We start from the raw sequence: 24,656 nt of genomic DNA on the forward strand, positions 1-24,656 counted from the left end.
CCGCCCCCCTTTTTTTGTTTTTAAATGATCATCTTTTCTCAACTCATGTGCTAAATTAAAGATATGAACACTCTGATGGGAGAGCTGCAAAAATTGGTGCTGGCTATTCAGGACACAGCGCTGCTCTTCCAGAGAACCAGTAACTCGGGAACAGCACTTCTGCGTAGAAAAGCAGCAGCGTGCTGGCAGCGCCTGCACTGCCAAAAATGCTCGTGATGGGCAGCAGGTAAGGTGCTAAGAGCACTCCTCACCAGAAGGGTACACATTTTAGCCATGGTCTTCCCGGCTACACTCCGTCCACTGTAAGCACCCTGCCTCAGTTCCTCACGCAAACTGAACGGCTTTCTGTATTTGCTCCTTCAACCATAAAACTTTAGTATCTAACAGCGTTTCTTCCTAGAAAAGGTTGCCACAGACATTGGTTTAGCTCAGCACCAGCATTAGCAATCTTAGCAAGGTTTTTAAATTATTCATTTGCTGGGAACATCCAGAACCCTTGTAAAGAAGGAGAACCTAAAACTGAGTATGAAATGGGAAAAAAAAATTTTCAAAAGGGAAAGTTTTGCCCTTTGGGGAGGATGACACCAGGACTCCATACCAAAATGATATCTTTGTTTTAAATTCATGCAAATACATGAATATGCACTAAAAAACCCACAGAGAGTCAGGAACAGAGATCAAGCTTCAAAGAAAAGTTGGGGTTTCATTCATGTTTCTTCAGTTTAGCACGCAGACACACACACGCAAAAGAAAGTGATAAGCAACTCCACTTCAATAAAGCCAGAAAGTAGTGAGTAACACCATTTTAATTAATCAGGGTGATGACTTTTTCCAGTAGCACCACTTGGGTGTTTTAACACTGCAAGTCCTCACTCTATAGGTAGCACCTAAAACTTCTCACCAACTAGTAGTCCGGCTAGAGCTAGACCAAAATACATTAAGAAGGTCCCTTGTATGTGTCATCGCTTCCAGGAACAACTGCAAATTAAGAGCTTAAACCTGCCTGGCCCAGATCTAACTCCATCAAGCTAAGACCATGCAGTGCCCAGCCTGAAAGGGCAGATCAGGTGTTGCACGCTTCGCATTCACAAGTGACCCTTTCTTTTCCTCTTCTGTAATATTAGCCCCAGACTCCAGCTCCCAAGCATTTCAACACTCCAAGCAACGACAAATCATGGGATCTAGCAGCCTCATTAACACGGCCTTCCACAGAGTTGAAAACAATGTGCCAACACTTCTCTGAGGAAGAGTTTTACACTCCTATTGGTGGCAAAGATGAAACAGAATAGGGAAGATAGTACAGACTCATCTTGGGTTATTTTTCAGCTGGAGTGTTGGTGAATCCTTCTTCAACTTAACGTCACAACCAGTCTTTAATGAGATTTGATCTGATTCATTTGTAAAATAGTCCTCTGAAACTTCTAGATAATGGGAAGAACACAAGAACTGGGATCTCCCAAGTCAACCCATTGTTTTTTTAAATAAAAAATAATAAAAAAAAAAGTTGAAGGAGGATGAAAAACTGCATCAAATGCAGCATGCTTCCATTTACCAGCATCACATCCTAAGCGGATCATATCTTAATCCTTTCAGTAGCTTTTTACACATAGGCAGATTAAATATGGCTTAATTACAACATTTTATGTACATTAATCTGCTTTACAAGACAGATGATTTCTAGCTCATGTCCTTATTTTAGGAGTCAAACAACATACATTCATACACATACGCTTTGTTCCTATAAATTTTCGGCTCTAACTTCAGAACAGCAAATTAATTTCTATTGTCTACACAGGAACATAAATAAACATACATATTTTTTTTCCTGCTGCAGTCATCACATACCATAACCCGTGCCCTGACTGTCCTCGTGGCCCTGCACTGGGCTTGTTCCAGTGTATCAGTCTCTTCCTTGCACATGGGAGCCCCAGACTGGGCACAGCACTCCAGATACAGTCTCACAAGCACCAAACAGTCTCACAAAACAGAAGGGAAGGATCACTTCCCCAGACCTGCTGGCTACACGTTTCCTCACGCAGCCCAGAATGCGGCTACCCTTCCCTACTGCCACGACTCACTCACTGCAAGGACTGCTGCTGATTCACATTCAACTGGTGGTCCATCACGACCTCCAGAGCTGCGTCCTAGACTGTCGGCCCGCTGTCCAGCCCATACCTCGCCAGTTTGATGATGATGCAACTGGGGCCAAGGCCTTGCCATAATCAAGGTGTACTACACCCCTTTGTCCACAGTGCCACTCATTTCCTCATAGAAAGCAGTGAGGTCAATCAGGCATGACTTGCCCTTGGCAAATCCATGCCGGCTGCTCCAAATCACCTACTTTGTGTGTTGAGAAAGGGCTTCCAAGAGGATTTGCTTCACAACCTCCACAGGGACTGAGGTTATGCTGACTGGCCTGTAGTTACCTGGATCCTTCTTCTTGCCCTTCTTGAGGATGTGTGTGATGTTCGCCTTTTTCCAGTCACTGGGAACCTCCCCCAGCTGCCATGGCCTTTTGAAGATGACAGGGAGCAGCTTTGCAATGACATTGCCCAGCCTCTTCAGCACCCTTGGATGCATCCTACCTGGTCCTGTGGACTTGTGTATGTTTAATTGGCTCCAGTGATTCTTAACTCCTTCCTTTACTGTGGGTACTGCTTCACACCCACAGACTCTGCTAGCAGGCTCTGGGACCTGGGAACCACAAAGTCAAGCCCTACTGGTTGAAAAGGGAGGCCAAAAAAAGGCATTGAGTATCTCTGCCTTTTCCACATCCCTTGTCACTAGGTCCCTTGCCACACCGAGCAGTCGGCCCGCACTTTTGCTACCAGTGTACTTACAGAAACCTCTCACGATGTCCTTCACCTCCCTCGCTAGTCTCAACTCCAGCTGAACTTTGGCTTTCCTCACTCTGTTCTTCATGCATGGGCTCTATTCCTCCCACACAGCCTCTCCCTGCTTCCACCTCCTGTGCACTTCCTTTTCATGTTCGAGCTCAGTCAGAAGCTCCACGTTCATCCGTGCTGGCTTGTTGCCATGCTCGACTTTCTGCACATGGGAATGGACCATTCTCGTGCTCCAAGAAAAATGTCTTGAAGATCAACCAGCCCTCCAGGGTCCCTCTGCCCTCCAGGGCAGTTTCCTGTGGGCAAATGAACAGGCACAGATCTGCCCTTCTGAAGTGCAGGTTTGTAATTCTGTTGTTCATCTTGCTCACTCTTCTCAAGGTCTTAAACTTCAGTCACCTGGTTGCTGCAGCCAAGGCTGCCTCATCCTTTATGTCTTAATCATCTTCTACTTCAATCCATGGAAAATGAGAGCCAAAGTCTACATTGATGTTTAACTGTCTAGAAAACACTTGCTTGTTAATCAGTAAAATGAGGTAATTTTGTAACTAACACAGATTTCACATAGCTGCTTTTATAAATGAAAACCGGGCAATTTTAAATGATGATGCAACATGATGAAACTAGGCTGACTTGCAAAAAAAAAGAAAAAAAAAAGAAAAAAAGGGGGGGAAAAAACCCCTCTAAAAAAAACCCCAACCCTCTAAAAGACAAGATCTCATACCAGAGCCCTACTTTAAGCCAGCAGAAGTCCTAGTAGTCCACAAGCGGCATACACCACAAAGTGTAGCAAATACGAAGCAAGCTGCTATATAGTACTCTGTATGACATGATGCAGCATTCCATTTCAGCTGGGAAAGGAATCACCCACCACTGTATCTATAGGTTTTCACATGATGTCTACTCACACGAAAAGGTATTTTTAAAATCAGCAGCAGCACATATCATTAGGGGCACAGAACTTACCCATTTTACATGCACAAAACAAGCCTGCATAACAGCAAGCGAATCTAAGTCCATCCTTCTCTTAAGTGATCATTGTTTTACTTTTAGAATTTATGCCTCTTGGCAGAAGGGGGAGAAGAGTTGCTTTGGGTTTTTAAATAAAAAGCCTTTCAAGGATAAAGTGCAAAAGGCAACGTTACATTTGGCTTCTTGGAAAAGGAAGGAAATCGGATCTTAATTTCAATTAAAATAAAGTATAGATGATGTGGTAAAGAACACTTTCTGTTGTAACTTACCTACATTTCTATCTATAACTGCACTACTTCACAATTTGCCTGGGAGAGAGAGATTTATTATCACAGATTATGCTCTAAATACCATTCTATAGCCACTTAAAACTTATTTCCTGATGCAGACGTATTAAAGTACACAAGTTAACTGTTATGCCTACTTCATGCATAAAGTAGGATTACACAAATCAAGTTCTATGTCACTGTTAAAAGAATCTCTCCAGCAGGGAAGTAAAACACAACTTACAACTACTATGCATTTCATGTATATATAAAGACCACTTCATACCTATTTACATATTTAAAAAATTTAGGAGAGGCTTCAGTAAAACCTCTGTTAAATACAAATTATTTCAGAGAAACCTCATGGAAAGATATTTGTTTTGAATGAGTGCAGGTGTCAAAGTACTACTCCTTTCAAATATATTGAGAAAGCAAGAAGTATCATAATTGTTCAATACAAAGAAAAGACAACAATTATATTATAGTTGACAAATGGGGAAAGCATGCACTCATTTTTGCCAAGAGTTATCTTGCCAGCTGCTTAGAGCAAACATTATCCATTTCAGTTCTTCCACAGCCTTGCAGCAATGGTGAACTACTGCTGAATTAAGACCCAGCTGGTCTCAGGTGGAAGCCCTCCTGTAGAGACCTGACAGATCCAGACTGTGGGAACCAGGATAAACAGCTGACTGTGCAAGATGTACTAAGGATAGAGTATGGGTGGGACTGTTCAAAAGTCAGGGCACAATAAAGTGTGTTGTGAAGATTCTCCATGGGAACAAAACCTTCCTTTCTCAAAAAGATGGAGGAAAGTTTTCTGGCCTTTAGAACACATGGCTTCCTCAGCAACAAGAAAACACATCAAAGCAACATAAGAAACTATTAATGGAATTTGAGAGGACAATTATGCTTTCACTTGATCTTTTACCAAAAATATTTTAGAGGGAGGGAAGTAAGGTATATTTACAACGCTTCTGTAGATTAACTAGTCTTCCATAACAATCCGGTATAGAACCACAAAAATTTGTTTAAAATTTAACACATAGTAACATCAAAACAAACAAATGTTTCCATGGAGACAACTACCTAAATAAATGCTCACAATGGATCCAAGGCGTGACGTCACCCAGGCCTGCCTGCAACCATAGTAACATGCCAGTGTAAACAGAAATATTTTTATTTTTCTATCTAATAATGTCATAGAATTAGCAGTTTTATGGCAGTGCTTAAGCCATATTCTTGCAGTGCTGAGTGGTAACACTTCTAAAATAAGAGCAGAGGTATTTATATCAGGGCTATTACTATTACCATATTAACTACATACAACAAGTGGAGTATGTGTATGGCATAGCTAACATATCCAATTTCCCAGAGCAGTTGTTGACCCCAATAAACAAAGAAATTTAAGTTCCTAAGGCAACATGCCAGAATGTTGGTCAGAGATCAGTAACATCTATTCTTCTTGGGTATTCTGCTTTCCTTAATACAAAAACCCTGAAGTTCTTAGACTGTTGTGTCTCACTGTCTTGCTGGATTAAGAAGAAGAATGCAGCCACATGTTGCTTTTCATGCCAAATGCAGAACACTTCTGTGTCCTTCTCCTGTGTCACCAATGCGCTTGCTTTCTCCAAGGCAACAAGATTCACTAAACCCATATTTTCACTCTGCAAGCACAATACAAGACACAGCCTACAAACTTGCAACTCTGGAAGAGTAACATAAAAGATACAGTCAGTTAATGAGGAAAATTTCCAAGAAGGAAGGAAATTGTTTCAGCTACTAAAGAGATACCTGTGGAATTCCCATTCTCATGAAAACCATTCATTTTCAAATACTATTGAATGTCTGCAAGTTGTGTGTCTCTAAATTCAGCAGACCCAGATTGCATTATCACTCTTAAATAGTGAAATATAAAAGAAAGATGTCTATATAAGGTTCAGATAGTATGCGAAAATTGAATGCTTGGAACGATTGAATATTACTAAAGATATTTATAGTTAGCAGATATTTTAGCAGAAGCCTGAGCTACAGGGAAACTGAAGTTATTATCATTACAAAAATGGTGAAATATTATTTTTGGTCCTGTCATGAAAATTTCACATGCAGTAATGCATGAAAACTTTCCTTCTCATAGAATATGATTGTGACTTATCCTTGTCTTCAAGTATGGCAGTGAATTTAGGGACCAGTTAAAAAAATTACTTCCTACAAAGTATTTTCAGGCTTCTTTTTTTTAAACAATTACATGAGCAGGTTTTTCAGAGAAGGAGGTGCTTCATTTTTGCCATTTAAAGAGAAAAAGCTATCCATAGTGTTACTATTGTATGCAGTCCAATGACATATGAAGAAAAAGAGTCCAACATCTCAAGTTTTGACTGTGAAACTATAAAATACAGTAAGGAAAGCTTACTACCTAATTGCATTTATGTACACTTTTGTTGTTTTTGCTGCATTTTTAATATATTTCATCCAGTATGATACTGTAAAACTTTGTAACTCAATCTTTACAATTTCTTTTGCTTTTCCAGGTGCAACATGCATAGAAAGGTATGAAATGTCTTTATTATATGTTTTTATAACCTAAAAAACTTTTAAAAATTTACTTTTCTACTTACTATAGAAACAGCAGTCCATCCCAACTATATTAATGCAATCCAAATCTTTGGTGTAAATGTAGGTGGTTCTCCTCTAACCTCTAGGGATGCAACATACAAATATTCATACACGTGGCTACTCTCACAAGTGGGCTTTGGCTTTTCATTTCAAGTAATTCCATTGCTGCTTAATTTTTAGTATTTTCTGAGCTGAGAATAGAAAGGTTTTAAAATAGAAAAGCAAAAAATAGAAGGCAGAAAAAGACATCTATTAAATCAATTTTTTAAACACACAACTTATATTACAATCCACCAAATTGGAAGGATTTGTGAGACCCTTAAGAACCTACAAATAACTGTTAAACAAAAATACTTTGGGGGGGGGGGAATCACCCAATTTACATCTTTTCTCACCAAATAATGCAATTCTAGCAATTCTTCTTTCATGTCTACTACTGTGCATTCTTTGCATTAGACCATTCCTCCTTCTTATCCTAAAGTACATACAAATGTGCTTACATGAAGGCCTTCAGTGGACCTTTTATGAAAGATAAAGAGACAAATTACACTTCAGGCTGACCTGACATCCTCATGCAAAAGGAAATCAGCATTCTACACTTATTGTCTTATTTGTAATAATGGTTCATCAGAATTTCCTCAACCTTTACAGCAATACAAACTTAACTTTAAATGAACTAATCTCTGAAAGACAGACACGTAGTCCCAGCTTCGAAGAAATATCATGGACTATTCAAAACTTTCAGAAGTTTTGTTCACCTGGTGTCCTGGTTTTGGCTGGGATAGAGTTAATTTTCTTTCTAGTAGCTGGTATAGTGTTATGTTTTGGGTTCAGTATGAGAAGAATGTTGATAACACACTGATGTTTTCAGTGGTTGCTAAGTAGTGCTTAGACTAAGTCAAGGATTTTTCAGCTTCTCATACCCAGCCAGCAAGAAGGCTGGAGGGGCATAAGAAGCTGGGAGGGGGGACAGCCAGGACAGCTGACCCAAACTGGCCAAAGGGGTATTCCATACCATGTGATGTCATGCCCAGTATATAAACTGGGGGGAGTTGGGCTGGGGGGATAGCTGCTTGGGAACTAACTGGGCATCAGTCAGCAAGTGGTGAGCAATTGCACTGCGCATCACTTGTTTTGTATATTTCATTTCTTTTATTAGTATTATTGTCATTTTATTATTGTTATTATTAATTATCATTATCCTTATTATTTTCTTCCTTTCTGTCCTATTAAACTGTTCTTATCTCAACCCATGAGTTTTACTTTTTTTCCCCTCGATTCTCTCCCCCATCCCACTGGGTGGGAGGGGAGTGAGTGAGTGGCTGCGTGGTGCTTAGTTGCTGGCTGGGGTTAAACCATGACACATGGTTTGGCAGAGATGGGGAGGGGGTGTTGAGTCTGCAAAAATGTTCCTTGCTTCTCATGATTGAACTGATAAAACCTCTCCTGCAGCAGAGAAAGTTACCAATCAGAGAATAAAACACTATCTTTCAGTAGCTCTTAGGTAAACATATCTGTTACTAATTTCCCTGTTACTTTACCCTGACTATCAGCAATGTATAGTTCTTACCTATTTTGCCAGTATCTGTAGCAGAACAATAAGTGAAGCCTGGGAAAGTTAGCAAGATGACAAACATGGGCTTTATACATAGATATATTAATTCATAAATCCAAAGAACAATTCTACTAGATTAATTATTTTCTAGTGTTTGAACAACGTGCCATTGTCATACACTGTAAGTATAGCTGGCTAGAAAACAAACCCTGCTAAACACAGTAGCTTCCCAGCGATAGACCCAACAGAAAACCTGTTTGGAGTTCTACCACAATGCTAGATGGCAACTGTAGTTGGGTATGACAAACATCTCTTCCTATCTTCCGGGGTGTTCCTAGCCAGACTACAAGTGTCAAGATCCACCAGCCCAATCTCACTGAACCACTATGGCTGACCATAAGCATCCCAGGCCAAAGTCCATCTTGTGAGACGCAGTCTAGCTGAAGAACCTAAAACCAACAGTGAAGTACAGAGCCTCCTGATACCCGTAAGCATAATTCTTACTGAGGCATGGAAGCAGTACTCTGCACTTTCTGGGGAGCGGGACATTCTTTTATAGTGTTTAATGTTTTTCATTCAACGCAGATGGGGAAAAACTTGGGTTGTCAAAAACCCTTAGTGCTCTGCTGGGAAAAAGCTGCTTGTAAAATGGAAATGAGTAAGAATTTATTTTGTGAATATGCCTGTTTTGATGCATCACCAAATCCATCATTAACCTTTAGCTTAGGGTTAAATGCAAAGCAAAAGAGGAAGCAAGGAAAAGCAGTTGTCCAAACATGCCAAAGAAACCCTGTATACCCAGCCTATGCATAAGCTTTCTAAGTTACAGCATATTACTAACACTTGAGTAACTACAGCCAATAAATCTTCCCTTGTTAAAACTTAAAATACTAAATGTTAAATAAATGTGATCTAGACTAAAAAGAATTGCTGACATATGCTGTCAAGATTAAAAATGTAAAAAAACCCCAACACTTAAGAAAATGTGGAAGCATACCTACTGAAAGCATGCACATGAAAAACCAGACCTTTCTAATAAAGATAGCAAATCTCAGCTATTTTAAAGTTTCCCCATCTGCCATTTAAGCAGTATTGATTTAAAAATAAAATAATTTTAAAAGAGAAGAATACGTAAGATACATGTTTATGTACATGTATAGGTGAGGAATGAGCAAGTAATTAATAAACAATTAAGACAAAAATGCTTTTGCATTTGATGCAGTTATCTTCTAAACTATTAAATACTAGATAGAGAGAGGAAAAGATGGCATGCTTCTTCCAAAAGAAATGTCAACACTTCACAGCAGTCACAGGAGAAAGGTCTGAGAAACTGCTCAACAGGCACCTCCCCACAGAGGCAGAGACAAGAACCCCTGAGCTGAGCTGAGACTGCTGAACAACTGCAAGGGTATATGCTGATATTCCCCTTGAACCTCAGGTCCCAGCCACCTCATGACTTATTCCAGCAGAACAGGACTGGATTCCTTCTATCCCAGCAGGCACCAAAACTATACCTCTTTGTATCTGCTAATGTTGCACAATTGTTTATGCCATATCATGGGGTTGTCCTATTGCTAACTTGCCCAGATACTGACATGAGAAAGTAGACATGAGAAAGTAGCGCCAAGATTATTTCCTGTGATGATAGATACAGAGAATTTTTTAAGTCAATGAAAACCAAAGAAAATTTTACAATAAATGCCAGCATTGGCTATCATAGATCAAGAAAGAAAAACCAACCCTACAACCTAAATATCCATTTCAAATAAGCTAGTTCACTGATGGTATACCTAACTCTGGCAACACAACTTCCAAAAAAATACAAGTAGGGACTCAAAGAGAAAGTGGACTGATAGAAAGAACAAGAGTGTTGGAGTGTGCATATATAGTGTTTTCAATTGCCTAGATAAAATCCCTGAGGAGAAAAGAAACAAAGAGAAAGAAATCAAATAAGTAATGTCATTCTAACTGTGCACGTTACACTGGACCACCTTTCAAGATCAAGGGCTTTTTCTGCTCTGCCTTTCTATGCTTTGAGGCACTCTAAAGGGTCAGTGCTTGTCAGAAGTTTTCCCAGCTACCCTTGTAAGCAACTTGGTTTGCATGTCCTCCCCAGCATTACACCACAGTAATTGAGAGCATAAGCCAAATAAATGTTCCTGCAAGCTACAAGTACAACTAAGGAACCTTCCTTAAAGCATGTTCCTCAACAAAATGAGGTGTGAGTCAATTTAAACAGTTACTGTGGTAATAAAAAGCAGAAAAGATAAGGCTATCAGGTCAGATACCAGGGGAGGAGGAAGGTGAAAATAATCCGATTCTACACATAAAGCAAGAACAAAAATATTATTTGGGGCTTCATACAGAATATGCTGGAGCAGTTGAATGTCTTCCCTTGGATTTGACGAGTTTCTGGATCAAGCCTGCCTATGTTTTCAATTGGGGGAGAAAGTTTCACTAAAGTTTCACTCGAGTCTGCTCACAAGAATAAGCTAGGACCACTGAGATAATCCTAACCAATTAATCACAGCCATGGGTCTGTATCACAAATTCACCATCAGTTTGGCATGTCCCCACACTTAAAACTTGAGTAGGTGTTGTGCTGGTCATCAGGACTGTTAGAATAATGGCTTTTAGCATATATCGCACCTTAGCCTCAGTCCTCTGAGGCTGAGTTTCGGCAAGATGTAAAACTACATCCTGACTTCATTCAGATATCCTTCAGGAAACATTCACATCATTTACTGCAGCCAAACAAACGACAAAAAAAAAACGTTTCTTGGAATAGCCTACATTTGTCCTGATCACATCATACCTCTTCCTACAGCATAACACCTGTGACACTGAAGTCAGTTTAAGATAGCAGGACAGAAGCTGAAAGCTGTATCTTCAGACAGCACAACACAGTTTCATAAAGGACCAAGAGAGAGATCAATTGTGACAAAGATATATAATGCCTCACAACATCTGTAAGCAACAGAAGATAAATTTAGATTATATCTGTAAAACATGCTGGGGAGACAAGGAAATGATGGCAGAAAGGTACTTACTTGATTTTACTGAAGACAATGTCAACATCTGTGATTGTCACATTCTTCCCATCTATCACATGACAGTCCTTACATAGCTTTGACCAGTTCTTCCCATGCATTTCTTTTCCTGTGGCTCTTGTATCACCATGGATGGCAAATTTTCTAAAGGCCTCTTCCAGAGCACTTAGTTCTCCTGCCATAGCTCCCTCATGGGAGCTGTTTGAATCATAGGATAATCGTTTTGCTGCTCGGTCCTTTGCTGGATCTGAAGGAGACTTTGGAGGAGTCTTATTCACAGGTTTGGTCGACTTTGCTTTATTGTCAGCCATTGTGCTACAAAGAAGAGGAGGGTAAACTCATTACATTAATTTGCACTAGTTTACCTTCTGTTAAGCTACAGGCTACAGTCCACGTCACAACATATGAAGATAAGTGGTCTATAAAGTTAGCAAGAACTCAGTGCCCTCCACCATCAAACAACAGTCTACATATAGAACTATGCAACTCTCTGCCCATCTAGAAAGAAATTCTAGCATATTTAAAAAAAAAAAAAAAAGGCAGGGAAAGAACATTCCAAAATGAGGCACAGACCTAGTTTCACCACCATTTCATCAGCCAACACAAGAACACTTAGTGTTTGTTTCTTTTTTTTAAAAAAAGGCAATCACCACAGTCACTGATCTGAATAAAAGTATGCCCTTTGCATTGTAGGCATTACTACCTACTTTTATTTCTGAAGGAAAAATAAACAGCCCTTTATTTTCTGGACCATGGCTTTTTAATTATTTTTTATTGAAAAGTGAAATATTTTGAAAGTGCAGCAAAAATATTAATGTTAGAACCCTTATGTTATATAATGTAAGGGCTAACAAGTAAGGAAGCCTCAGAAATACTCAGACAAGTCTCTCTTGTTAACAAAACCATTCATTTCTCAAGTTTATGCCCAAAGAACTGTAGCTGTAGAATTCATTTGGAATAAACACATCCATGATGCAGGAGCACTGAGAAGGGCTGTCATTACTGCAGAGAACAACTTTCAGGTTACCCTACGTTCACAGAGGATAGGTTTGCCTTTTAAAAGAAACCTTAAGCTGAGCAACAGAACACTAAAGTTATTTTCAGGAGTCTTCACAAAGAAAAAAACCCTAACATGCCAGAAGCATCCCATAGAAGCCTTTGCCTTCTGCCCATCCACTCTTAGCTTGGCAGAAATAAGAGGCACTGAAAAGCCCAGTGATAGGGTACACTGTGTGCCTGTCCCAAAAGCTACATGTAGACATGTTGCCCAGACTCACATCTGTGGTGCTGCTACAAATTTTAACCCATAAAGAAGTGCTTCAGGTATCAGAACTTTGGCAAATACTGGATAAGGGCTGGAAAGCCCACCATAACTTATGTTGTCCATTCCTCTAAAGTCACAGCTGTACATGTGACTAACATATGCAAAGATTGGTATGTATTTCTAGTTAAGGTTTTATTTCTGCATCAGATAGAAAGTTCTTTTGGGCTTATATACTGTACTTCGATACAAACTCCTCAGCAATGGAAACAATTCTAAAATTCTACCTCTTCTGATATTGCTTAACCTGTCACTTGAATAGCCAAGGCATACCCTTTCCTGCATGCTGCAACTAACCATAACTACCTGCTGTGCAGTAGTTATTGTTAAGCTTCATGATTAGAAACAACCTTTTAATAAAAATTTTGTCCTTTACACTTCAGCAAATGCAGCATGGCCAAAGCACTACTGTCTGTTTTGAAAACATTCAAGTAAATGCTTAAAAACCTTGTTACATCTTAGGCCTGGGGATCTTTCTGTTTTGTTTACACTGTCAGCACAAGTTTTGGCCAACAAACCAAAACGCTAAATTAAAATTAATACGACAGGAATTTACTAACTGTAGCCAGAGAGTTATATGTGCACCTACAAAATAAAAAGAAAAGCACACGGGGGGGAAAAAAGAGTTTGAAAACTGAAAGTTCATTAAAAAGTTAAAAATGTAACCAATTCCCATTTTTATTTCCTTTGCACCCTGCCTGCTCCACAAAGAACAGCAATTTTACCTCAATAAATTTTTCTGAAAATCTCCCAACACTGAATCTCCAAAACAATAAGCACCCACAGTAAATTGTGAGCTACTACAAGTATCACAGATGCATACATTTCTACCAAAAGAGTGTCTAGACCATTCTAAACTGTCTGATTCACCAGGCTACACACATTCTTTTGCGACCAAAACAGTGGTGAGAGAACATAAGAAAACAAAAACACTGCTGGCACAATCTATGCAAAAGAGAATTACATTAAAAATCAGATCATGAAGATCTATGATCTACCTCCACCTTCGAGGAAGCTAGACTTCCAAAAGCAGAAGTTTCTTCCAAGCTTGCAACATTTCAAATCCACCAGAGCTGGAAACTAGAACCAGAAATTTTCCAAGCTAACACTAACTGGCAAAAGATAGACAGATGGAAAGACAGAACACATTAGCAAAAAGCAAAGTCTGTATTTTAATGTCTGTATAGGATATTAAAAACCAAAGGTACCTCCGTAAGCAAGTAACAGGACAAAACAAGGTGGAGATCTGCTATAGTAAGGTACATACAGCTCAAATGATTTTGCAGTTTTATCTTGTGCCAAACAAACCTTCCAAGAGATCTTCAGGGACAGCCCCCTCTTGCTCTTGACAGAATTGCTAAGGGTGTTTTTAGTAATTCTGGGCCAGGGGGAACAGGACACACTCTACAGAAAAAGGTTTCAGTTTTGAATGGTGAAATCTGGTATGCAAAGCAGACTCATTTCAAAGAAATCCTCACTATCTAAAGCAGAAGGTCAAGGATAGATTAAAACTAGGGCTCTGCTATGGTTGCCAAAAATTGTCATGGATACTCCTTTTCTTGTTGAACCATAATTAACATTTTACTTGTTAAAATCCTACTTAATAGCATGAAGTTTACTAAAAGGAAGCCACCCAGTTTATGAAAATACTGACCTTGCCTCAACTTCAAATTTTGTTTCTTAACACTACAAACAACACACTCTGAAGAGAAACATATTCATTAATATACTATATTAGAAGGTAAAGAATTGCACAACACAGGATATGAAATCAGATTTTTAATGGGTTCAGGTCCTTTAACTTCTTTTAATGATTAGAGATGAGGAAGGAGATCATGCCTTGTTGAAGAAATGATCTCTCAAAGTGAAGTACAGAATAACCTGTTTGCCAAAAATTCAAGATCAAATGCAGGTTTGAGTCTTCCTTACCCTTTTTACCCCTGGACAAAGGGATCAGAAGGTGCTTTCCAGCTTCTGCTAGAAGTAAAGATTAGCAGTAATTTGGGGAGGGGCCACAGCAGGGCAATAGGTGGAAGCGACAAAAGAAAGTGACTACTCTAAAATACCAATTCTAAAATTCAGTAAAACAAAATTAAGCCACTGTTCAAAAGCATGAGCTGTGTAGATGCCGACTATAACAATTACAGCTAACCAAAGAAACACCTTTCATCACCATCCAAAAAGTCTAATACGCACACAGTTAGATAATACTACATTTCCAGAGCCAGCAGAGGGAAGGAAGGTCGGCCTAGCCACCAATCCCATCCTCTCCAAACACTGCTGGCTCCAACCTAGCAGGTCCACATCACCAAAACAAGCCATATAAGACATTAAGAAAGAGGTATAAGCAGATGCTAGAGTTCAAAAGGCTTTGTGAAAGAACAGCTGTCCCAAAAAACTGGAGTTCCAGAAATCCACAGAATATTTAGACAACTAGGTGCTGTGTTATGAGCTGCTATAGTCTGTGCCATGTGATACTCCTTTAGTGTCATGAAAAAACAGTTCTTGTCCCTTCTCTCACTCTGCAATAGGTAAACAATACAGCACATTATACAGACAGAGATATCTATACAGAGATTAAGCCAGGGATCAAACTGACTGAGGTCATGACTAACTCATGCTAAAATAGACTGAAAGTGCAGATCTGTGCTCTCAGCGCATGCCTAACCCATTAGAAAAAGTTTTCTCATATCATCAAACTTCCTTTCAGCCAGAGACTACAATACATACTCATCTGCAGACAGACAGCTGGGAGAATGCCCCTAGATAAAGTCACGTATTAATCTGGATTCTTCCAAAAATGAGGGGACAAGCAACTATTGTTTCTGTGAATTCCAGTTGTTGATTCTCTATAGCTGCATGAATACCAGGTACATAGAAATAAGCCCAAAGCCTCAGTACTGACCAACTGTCAGCTCTACTGAAAGATTTATACTGATTTACACTCTTTCACTTCCCCACATCCTCTCCAGGTGTCAACACATTGCAGGAATTCTGGTACAGCTTTGATTTAGATTTGGGGGAAATACTCGTAGAAGTAATCCATCTCTCAGCACCAATAAGGAAGACCTGAAGATTTACCAAAACCCAGAGTACAACAATTTCAGCAGGTTATGCAACTCTATGGAATATGCACGTATCCTACCTGGTCAGAATTCCCTGCGGCACCTTCCCTGCCCTGTCCTTGAGAACTAATGCATGGCTAATCTGCTCAAGAAGTGCGGACAGCTTAGTATTTGTAATAGAAGTTAGCATCGCTGCCATGTCACAGACAGGGAAACCAAAGCAGAGGGATGAAGAAACATATCTGTTATGCTGCTGGAGTTCAGAACATCATGAGGACCCTGTGTCCCGTACTCTACGCTGCTTTAATTATCAGGCCACATAAAGCAGGTACATGATTGTATGGGGTGCTCTGAAGAACCAACGTTCTCTGACTTCATGGAGGAAACACAAATAGTCCCACTAGCTGCAAATGTATTAACCCAGTTTACAATCTCCACATCAAAAAATGCTTTTCAAAAAGAAAAAAAAAAATCAACAGGAAACTACCAAAAGTGTGAATGCCCAGCTTTTTGGGCTATACCATGTACTTTCTCTCATCTGCTTTGTCTAGCTTGCCTCTAGCACGCTAGGAATGTTCTGTCCCAATGTAAGTTGAATTGCTTTCATTCGCAGCAAGTATTACAAAACCAGTTTTTAATGGAAGTCTTCTTGCAGCATTAACTGCCACAGAAATTAGTAAGAGTGTATTTTCTAAGCACAAAAGACTAGAACATTACAGTAGATACCTATTACAGACTCAGCTACAATCCAGTTAATAGAAAAGGCAGCTTATTTTAAAACCATTTGTTCTTTGGAATATTTACCAACCAAGAATTAGCTAAAACAAGGTCAAAAGTCCTGTGAACTAAGGAAAACTTCCAGTTCAAACTTTTTAATGGCAGAAAGCATTCAAGCATCAAGCAGACCTCTGTTCAGGAGACTGCTGAGATTGATGAATTTGGAGAAAAGTTTCAATAGCAAAATGGCACAGCTGCAATACAATAATGGTATTACTAAAATCTACACTTTCCTGTAATGCTCGCCTTTGCATATGCCAACCTTATTTCTCACACACAACACCTAGCTCCATTGCAACTTGCAACACAACTCCACAAGACCCCAAAGTTATGTTTACACTGAACATCAGGGTTATCCTCTAACTAAAATCCAAAGTCTGCAGTGCAAATCCCTCATCTTGAGGCTAAAGACAGTAACTTGGATAAAACAGCCCTAATAATGGAATATATGCTCAAGTTCTCAATCTTAGCCCTGATCCCTCCCCTAAGTTCTTAACCCTTTCTACCATATGCCCCAGGCAACTAAGCAGCAAAAATCTACAAACTGTCCTTGACTTCCTTCTCTTCTGCAATTCCTTTTGCTGCTGTTTTAAGGCATAGTCCAAGGTTCTGCTTTGCTTACGGTCACACCATAGAGCTTTGGCCATAAGGTAGAGTGGAGATGGTACCCTAACTGTACCCTAAATATCCACCAAGATATAATCCAAAACAAAGATTCCCCAGACAGTCTTTCTGCAACCTCCTCACCACCCAGCAATTACGTTGTATTTGTTGTCTCCATAATCTGTTAAGTGAGAAGGGCAAGCAGGTAATCCACAGCACAAACCCTAGACTTATAAGCAAAGATACTGTTCTACTACCTGCAAAATGGCACCAGCAGGTTAAAAAAAAATAAATCTTTCAAACACTCTATTCCATTTTTGCTGTTCCTTAAGCCAAGTATGAGTATGTGGGCTTCCCAACGCTCTTGCTCTTTGTAACAGTTATTCAGACCAAAAAATTCCCTAGCTCATGGGCGAATTTCATCTAACTGATCTTCCTTGCATCCTCACCTTCCAAAGGGGGGAAAATATAACAGATTAATCTGCAAAAGCATCTATACATCTATTTAGTTGGCCAAGAAAAGTAGGATTCTACATTCAGACAGCCTCTCTCATGCATGTGATCACATCAGACATTTGAACAAATGCTCAAGAAAACAGCAGCCAGGAATCTACCAATTTTATTGAGAACTAGAAATAGAGCAGGGGGAAAGGAGAGAGATGGTGGACCCCTTGCAATGCAATTAACACAGCCAGCAAGTTGAGGTAAGTCTGGTATTACATAAAGATCTGAAGAACTGTATGTTGCTAACATTAACAATTTTACTTCTGTTTTAACCTCACAATAAGCTTCCTATTTCTGTGCATTGTCTTATAAATGCATCAGCCTTGACCTCTCCACACCTACATTCTTAGTTCCTCAGCCTAGCCAAACTACCAGCCTTCCTAAAGATATTTCTTAGATGGTCTTAAACCTGAAAGGTCATTGGCTTTTAGAAAATAGGCATGCTACAAAGAATTCTGCCCACAGGCACATAACCTAGTAGTTTTATGTTGTTACCTGTTTTTACCTTCCATTCTCCTGCTAATCCTTCCTGCACATCAAGTGTTGGTAAGCATGCAATTGCTTAAGGTGTAATTTTTATCAGAATAGGTTTCTGCACTGTTGGTAAAACTTGTCCACTGCACCACAAATAGTTGCCATCCAAAATTTAAGACCTTCCAGTCAATCCAAGCAAAAAAGAAAGCAACTTTTCAACAAGCATGAGAGGTGCTATTTTTATGAGTGAATTGGATTCATAACATTACCAAACTGTGCAAGGCATTTGAATTTGTCTGACTGCATCTGTTTTATTTTAGTACTTGATCTATCTTCCCCATGTTTTAAAAACGTTACAGAATTGCAGTTAAAGGGAATTCTCATTTATTTTCTGTCTGTAATTATTTATGCCAAATAAAAACAGCAGAGACAAAGTATAGCAGATGAAATCTTTTTCCCACATTTTTGCATAAACATTCAAGCTGAGGGAAGGGATAAACAGCTGGAGAAATGCAACATTCTCCTAATAAAATGCAATGCTCCAGACAATGCTCTTAAAGCTTCCCGTAAGCTTCCTTCACAGCTACCAGTAGGAACCAGAGTTAAAGCGTTTCTCCTCTGAGTTCTTCTCTGGGCATATTTCTCCACACGTGATGCTCAAGTGAATGAGAGCCATCCATTTTCCCTGGCACGTAACACAGAAGGAAAATGAGCAGAGAACACTGCAGACCAACCAGAGCTAACACAACTCTTATCTATGTTTAAACCCATCTTTACCTAAAGAAAATTAAATCATTTCACAGGCTTTATGAGGAACTTCACAACTGAACCTTGAGTTCTCTTAACAATATACATGTATCTAGCACTATGGACAAGGGCAAGGCGCGCTAAATCACACAGCTACATTTAAGTCCTTCAGCAGAACACACACAGAGGAACAAAAAAGGTGGTTACTCAAGTTGTTCAATGTTTCTCCTTGGCAAAACAGTATTTCAGACTGTGATGAAGTTGCATATGCTGTTAAAGGGACAACCTTAGAAAGCACATTATCAAGCGCAGAGATTATTTTGACTGCTGACAAATGGCTGTTACTGTTCTATTTCTAAAAACTATTGCTATCTGCCTACCTAGTTACTGCTACAATATCCCTTATATGTAAAACTAAGTTCGGTTCTTCAGAAATTACACTCCTCCATTCCAAAGAAGCACTTCATAAAATATCACCTCTTTATATATGTATAAATGAAGCACCTATACACAGACACACATACCTTTATCAGCATTAGTTCTATTAGAACTTTTTTCTTTTAAATGACACGTTCACCTGACAACACTTAAAACTACACAAAAACTCTTTATCTAACTAACTCTTAACTAGCTCTACAATATACTGTAATACCACCATGTCACTTACACAAGGTTTCAACTATGAAGGCAAAAGCATAAATGCAGGCATCCACCACACATTTATGTACTGGTGAACTCTTATCATGTTTTTGGTTTTTTTCCATTATGTGACTATCCCATTTGAGGATTCCACTTACTAAGTATTCATCCTGAGCTCTGCTGGGCTGCTATCATTGGTAGATGAAGAAATAATCTGGACACAAATACCCTGCAATTCCACACACAGGCAAGGATACAAGCCAGTGTCTAGAACAGCCCTCACAGAAGAAAGTAAGACACCTGTTAAAGCACACGAAAAGAGGAGCCTCAACTGTTTAGAAGAGGTATTTTTCCATGGTGTATCGAAAAAGACTTGGGAATCACAGATCCAAAAAGGCTGCAAGACAACAGCTGCTCTCCGCAGTGGTTAGACAATTAATTTACAGCTCCAAATAACATGCTGGGCATATCATCACTTTAGGATTAGTTAAGTACAGGTTCCCTGACTTGTACCATTACAATTGTAGTTTGCTTAGCCTCATTTCTTCATACACCATACATGGTACCCTCCCAGCACTTCCATCCAGAGCAGACTACTAATCTGGACTTCTGCAGTATTTCTGCAAAAGCCATGAGTAATGAGGATCCAGTTCATGAAAGGAGATCGGAGATTGTACAGCAAGGAGATCACTTCGAACACCAGTAAGATGGGGGTGGCTTTGTGTACCACTTACAGGTAAAAATATCAAGAGAACCAAGTTGATGCTATTGACAGGGATAGAATTAGATCAAACAAAAACTGAGCTAACGGAGCCTTACAGGCCTTGAAAGCACTGTAAGACTTAATACTCACGAAGCATCATCTCTGACAAAAGAACTGGAGATGGTGTAAGAGCTACAAAATCATGAGACAAGATGTTTTACCACGAGAGACTTAAAGAATTCCACCAATGTAATTTGTCAGGTGATTGCAGTCACTTGAGTGAGGTATCCAAATACCTTTGTAAAGAAACCGCATCACATATTAAATGGCTCTTTACTGCCGAAGATATCAATAAACTCAACAGCTGAAAACTCAGGCTACACCAAAGCAAATTAGAGATAAGGCTTCCTTAGGGAGAGAAAATCAACCATTGGAAATAGTAAAGGTAACGTCTAAGAATAGCTGCAAACACTTCACATGCTGACTTCTGCACATTAGACTTTATTTAATACAGAAGATACACTTAGACAAGCATCTCTGAAAGACAGACTTTTATCAGATGTATGTTACTGGTCTCAGATAACTAGCTGAAAATAACTAATCCATGAGTCAGATTAGATTTTCTAAAGATCCCTTATATTCTTAAAGTCTGCTGCTTCAGTTTTGTCTGAATCCAAAAAAAGAATGTCGTGGTTTAACCCCAGCCAGCAACTAAGCACTACACAGCCGCTCACTCACTCCCCCCCATCCAGTGGGATGGGGGACAAAATCGGGAAAAAGAAGTAAAACTCCTGGGTTGAGATAAGAACGGTTTAATAGAACAGAAAAGAAGAAACTAATAATGATAATGATAACACTAATAAAATGACAACAGTAGTAATAAAAGGATTGGAATGTACAAATGATGCGCAGGGCAACTGCTCACCACCCGCCGACCGACACCCAGTTAGTCCCCGAGTGGCGATTCCCCACCCCCACTTCCCAGTTCCTATACTAGATGGGACGTCCCGTGGTATGGAATACCCCGTTGGCCAGTTTGGGTCAGGTGCCCTGGTTGTGTCCTGTGCCAACTTCTTGTGCCCTGGCTGGGCATGAGAAGCTGAAAAATCCTTGACTATAGTCTAACCACTACTGAGCAACAACTGAAACCATCAGTGTTATCAACATTCTTCTCATACTGAACTCAAAACATAGCACTGTACCAGCTACTAGGAAGACAGTTAACTCTATCCCAGCTGAAACCAGGACAATAAATTAACCTTTAAGTACAGATTTTTTTCAACTACCCACCGCTCAGAACAAAATAAGAAGGGAATACTTCCCTTCTAAATCGTCAATAAGTTCTTTCACATCTATAAACTCCTGTAAGATGAACCGTTCAGGTACTGGTCCTTCCGACAGTGAAACCGGATGAGACAGGCAGACACATATTTGTCTTTAATTTAAAAATAAGCAGTCATCAACAACAAAAGAACGCTTTTGTGAGCAAGACGTCTTAGCATTTGAATTTCCATTGCAAGAATTTTCTTAGCGCTGATCCAATAGAACACCATTCCTCAACTGTGCACTTAAGAACTTGCTTGAATTAGGACTGCATCCCTTAGAGGTTCAAGCAAAAACTGTTAGATCCTTTATTTTTTTTTAAGTTTCTCTGTGCTCATTTTACCAAATGCTCCAATATTTGAACAGTGACACACAAGCATATTCTTAAGATTAGCCAAACTGGGCAAGGATTAACTTCATAAGATTATTTAAGACAGTTGTACTGCAGATTCATTTTTATCTTTTCATCTGCCCATAATGCATTGAAGCTTTGGTGTGTATACTCTTGGTTTTCGATCCATGACAAGGTAAGTTAAGATCACACACTCAGGATACTCTGAGGCAGGGGAAAGCTGAGGAGGAAAAGAAAAAGAAGAGGCAACCTTAAGACAACTGGCAAGAGTAAGAACCTAGGCTTCTATGACATCTGCCTTAGAGTCCTGACACAGTTCAGTTTGCTCCTGCTAAGAGGGAATCTTAATTGCCCACCCACTACACGTAACACCTAACAATAGAGGAAAAACTTCCAATTTGTTTTGATGGACATACACTGCGAGCCAAGAAAAATGACCAGCACAAAATCAGTCTGTTCTGTTCTGTCAGCACTTGAGATGAACACCCAGCCACAAAAAGCGTCCTGAAACCTGAACAGACTGCGTACTTGCCCTGTACCCCACGTACAGGCCCTGTGTACTTAAAGACCTTATTTATACTGGGGTATTTTACCAATAACATCCTCTCAACGTACTGTGACTTTCACTACTATTTCCAAGTATTCCAATAACCAGACTGCGTTGCAATGGGAAATTCTTATAGCACTTTATGTATGGGCAACTTGGGATGGGCAGGCTGATGCATTCCCTAAGAAATTTCTTTCTGCTGAAGGTGTATTTGTTACTAAGTATTTTCTGTGGGCTTGGGCACATGAGGGAGATAAGAGGAAGAAAGAGCTAAAACAGCTTATCGAAAATATTGGGGAAAAGGCAAAGCAATTTGATTTTCCCTGCCTAACACTTTGATTTTGAAATGAAAACTCCATTTCAAAATTTTAAAAAATGACCTTAAAGAATGGTAAAAATTAAGCAGCCTGAAGATGAAATGTTTCCTATTGGGTCGATGCAGGGGGTTTTTTATTTTATTTTAACTTTCGGCATCTAGTCAAGTTAAATACATTTAAAAAAAAAAACCAAACCCAAGCTATTATTCACATGTCCCAAGAGTGCCCTTTGATACCAGAACTTCCCTCAGAGAACTGTGCGAGTCTTACATTAAGTTCTACAATTTCCCTTGCTCTAACATACAAGAAAGAGAAAATACATAGCTGGATAATGCACATACATGTACTGATGTATTCTTCTTAAAAACAGCTGCATTCCCTGTTTTGTACCCATTACAGTGGTCTTATTCTGTATTTTGGATCATAATATTTTGGGGGCCAGTCGAAAGTTTTTGTTCCATGGTTATATTGCACCTAACACATTAGTTAATGTCCCTGTTCACAGCTCCCAGACACTAGGGCAGTACAAACAGCAAGCAAAACATTTCTTTTCAGCTAACTGGCAGAGGCACCTAAAAGCACTTACACCTGTAACAGTCATGCCAGTATGGCAGAAAAACACTAAGGGTGAAAATTATACACCTGCATTTAATTTCAGTTACGCACAGCACAAAAAAGGTTTTCGGAGGGAGAAAAAAACCCAGTTTGTTGCTCATTGAAAAGAGTCCATTTCATTTATGCAAGGGCTGCAAGCAGTATGCATGTACAAATAGAAAGGACATGACATCATTGAGTGACTACACCACAGGAAAGACTGCTCTTGTTAAACATTTTTCTTCATGCAGTGATACAGGCTTGTGAATACAGTCACATTCGCATACTGAAGACTTACATAATCAAAGTATGCAAAGAAAGAAAAAATCTGATATTATTTTAATTTGCATCTTAGCTTATCAACTGAGAGCAAGTCATCAAGTTTAAACATTGGAAGGTTTATTCTCTAAAGCATTCTGAGATATATTAAGTACAAGTAATTGCCTCTACTTATAATCAGAATACACAAATCTTAACATAAATTGATATAACTGCCTGCCTCCCTCCTTAAAAGAGCCACTTTTTTTTTTTCCTTTTTTTTCCAAATTAAGCTCGAGGTACAAGAAGTAAAATTAACTCCTATCATACAGCTACCTACAGAAAGTAATTGGAATTAATATACCTACTATAAAAAAGTAAATAAGATGACATTATTTTTCACCACAGTCAATCCACAGTTTAAACTGGGCACAGAAACAACTACTTGCTGGATGTATATTTCCATTTATAAAGATCTTTTCTTACATTTACAAGGGTCAAGTGCAAGCACTGCAGGAGATTCCTATGTGAACTTTATCTGCAATTTGATCCTTGCATGGCATGCTGTCTAAGCATTACACTGTACTATGATTTAATACTGAACATACACTTCAGCAGTTACAAATGATGGACTATTTAAAGGCATATGACTGTGACCCAGAGAGGTACAAAAGCATTCAAAACTGCATTTTATTTTGGTTTTGGGAGGGGTGACGTTGAGTTGGGGTAGGGCCTGTAAAAAACATAATTTGAAAAAGAAATGGCTTATTGCTAAAGGATTAAGGAAATGGCCATTGACATTTTAAGAATGAATAAATTGTATACATTCAATAAACAGTCATGCTATTTTAAGCCTGAGACTATGAAAGTGTATAGGTATCTCTCTGTTCCCCCCCCCCCCCCCAAGTCTTCACAGCACCAGAGGAAGAAAAAAACCCAAACCTTAATGTTCCATTAACACACTAACACTCACCAACCTTCTAGAGCATGCTATTTAATAATACTAGTTGAGAAAGCAGTGTAAAGGCTCAGTAAAAGCCAGTGAAAACCATCTGGTATCATGTGTTTCATTTCAGGCTGGGGGTTGGTTTTGCCCCTCCTTTTCTTTTCAAATAAACATAAGCCGTTAT

At 39.3% G+C, this 24,656-nt stretch overlaps 1 protein-coding gene across 1 annotated transcript in view; it reads right to left on the reverse strand.

Moving 5' to 3' along the window:
• The window catches only part of TPPP (tubulin polymerization promoting protein), a 68,470-nt gene that overhangs the window by 34,554 nt on the left and 9,260 nt on the right, over positions 1 to 24,656 (reverse strand). Inside the window, exon 2 of the mRNA XM_010576867.1 lies at positions 11,303 to 11,617. Within this exon, the coding sequence (XP_010575169.1) occupies positions 11,303 to 11,613 (311 nt within the window). The 5' untranslated portion in view covers positions 11,614 to 11,617. The remainder of the gene's footprint in view (positions 1 to 11,302; positions 11,618 to 24,656) is intronic.

Source organism: Haliaeetus leucocephalus, unplaced genomic scaffold (genome assembly GCF_000737465.1).
Source record: "Haliaeetus leucocephalus isolate CR32 unplaced genomic scaffold, Haliaeetus_leucocephalus-4.0 Scaffold41, whole genome shotgun sequence".
Taxonomy (NCBI): domain Eukaryota; kingdom Metazoa; phylum Chordata; class Aves; order Accipitriformes; family Accipitridae; genus Haliaeetus; species Haliaeetus leucocephalus.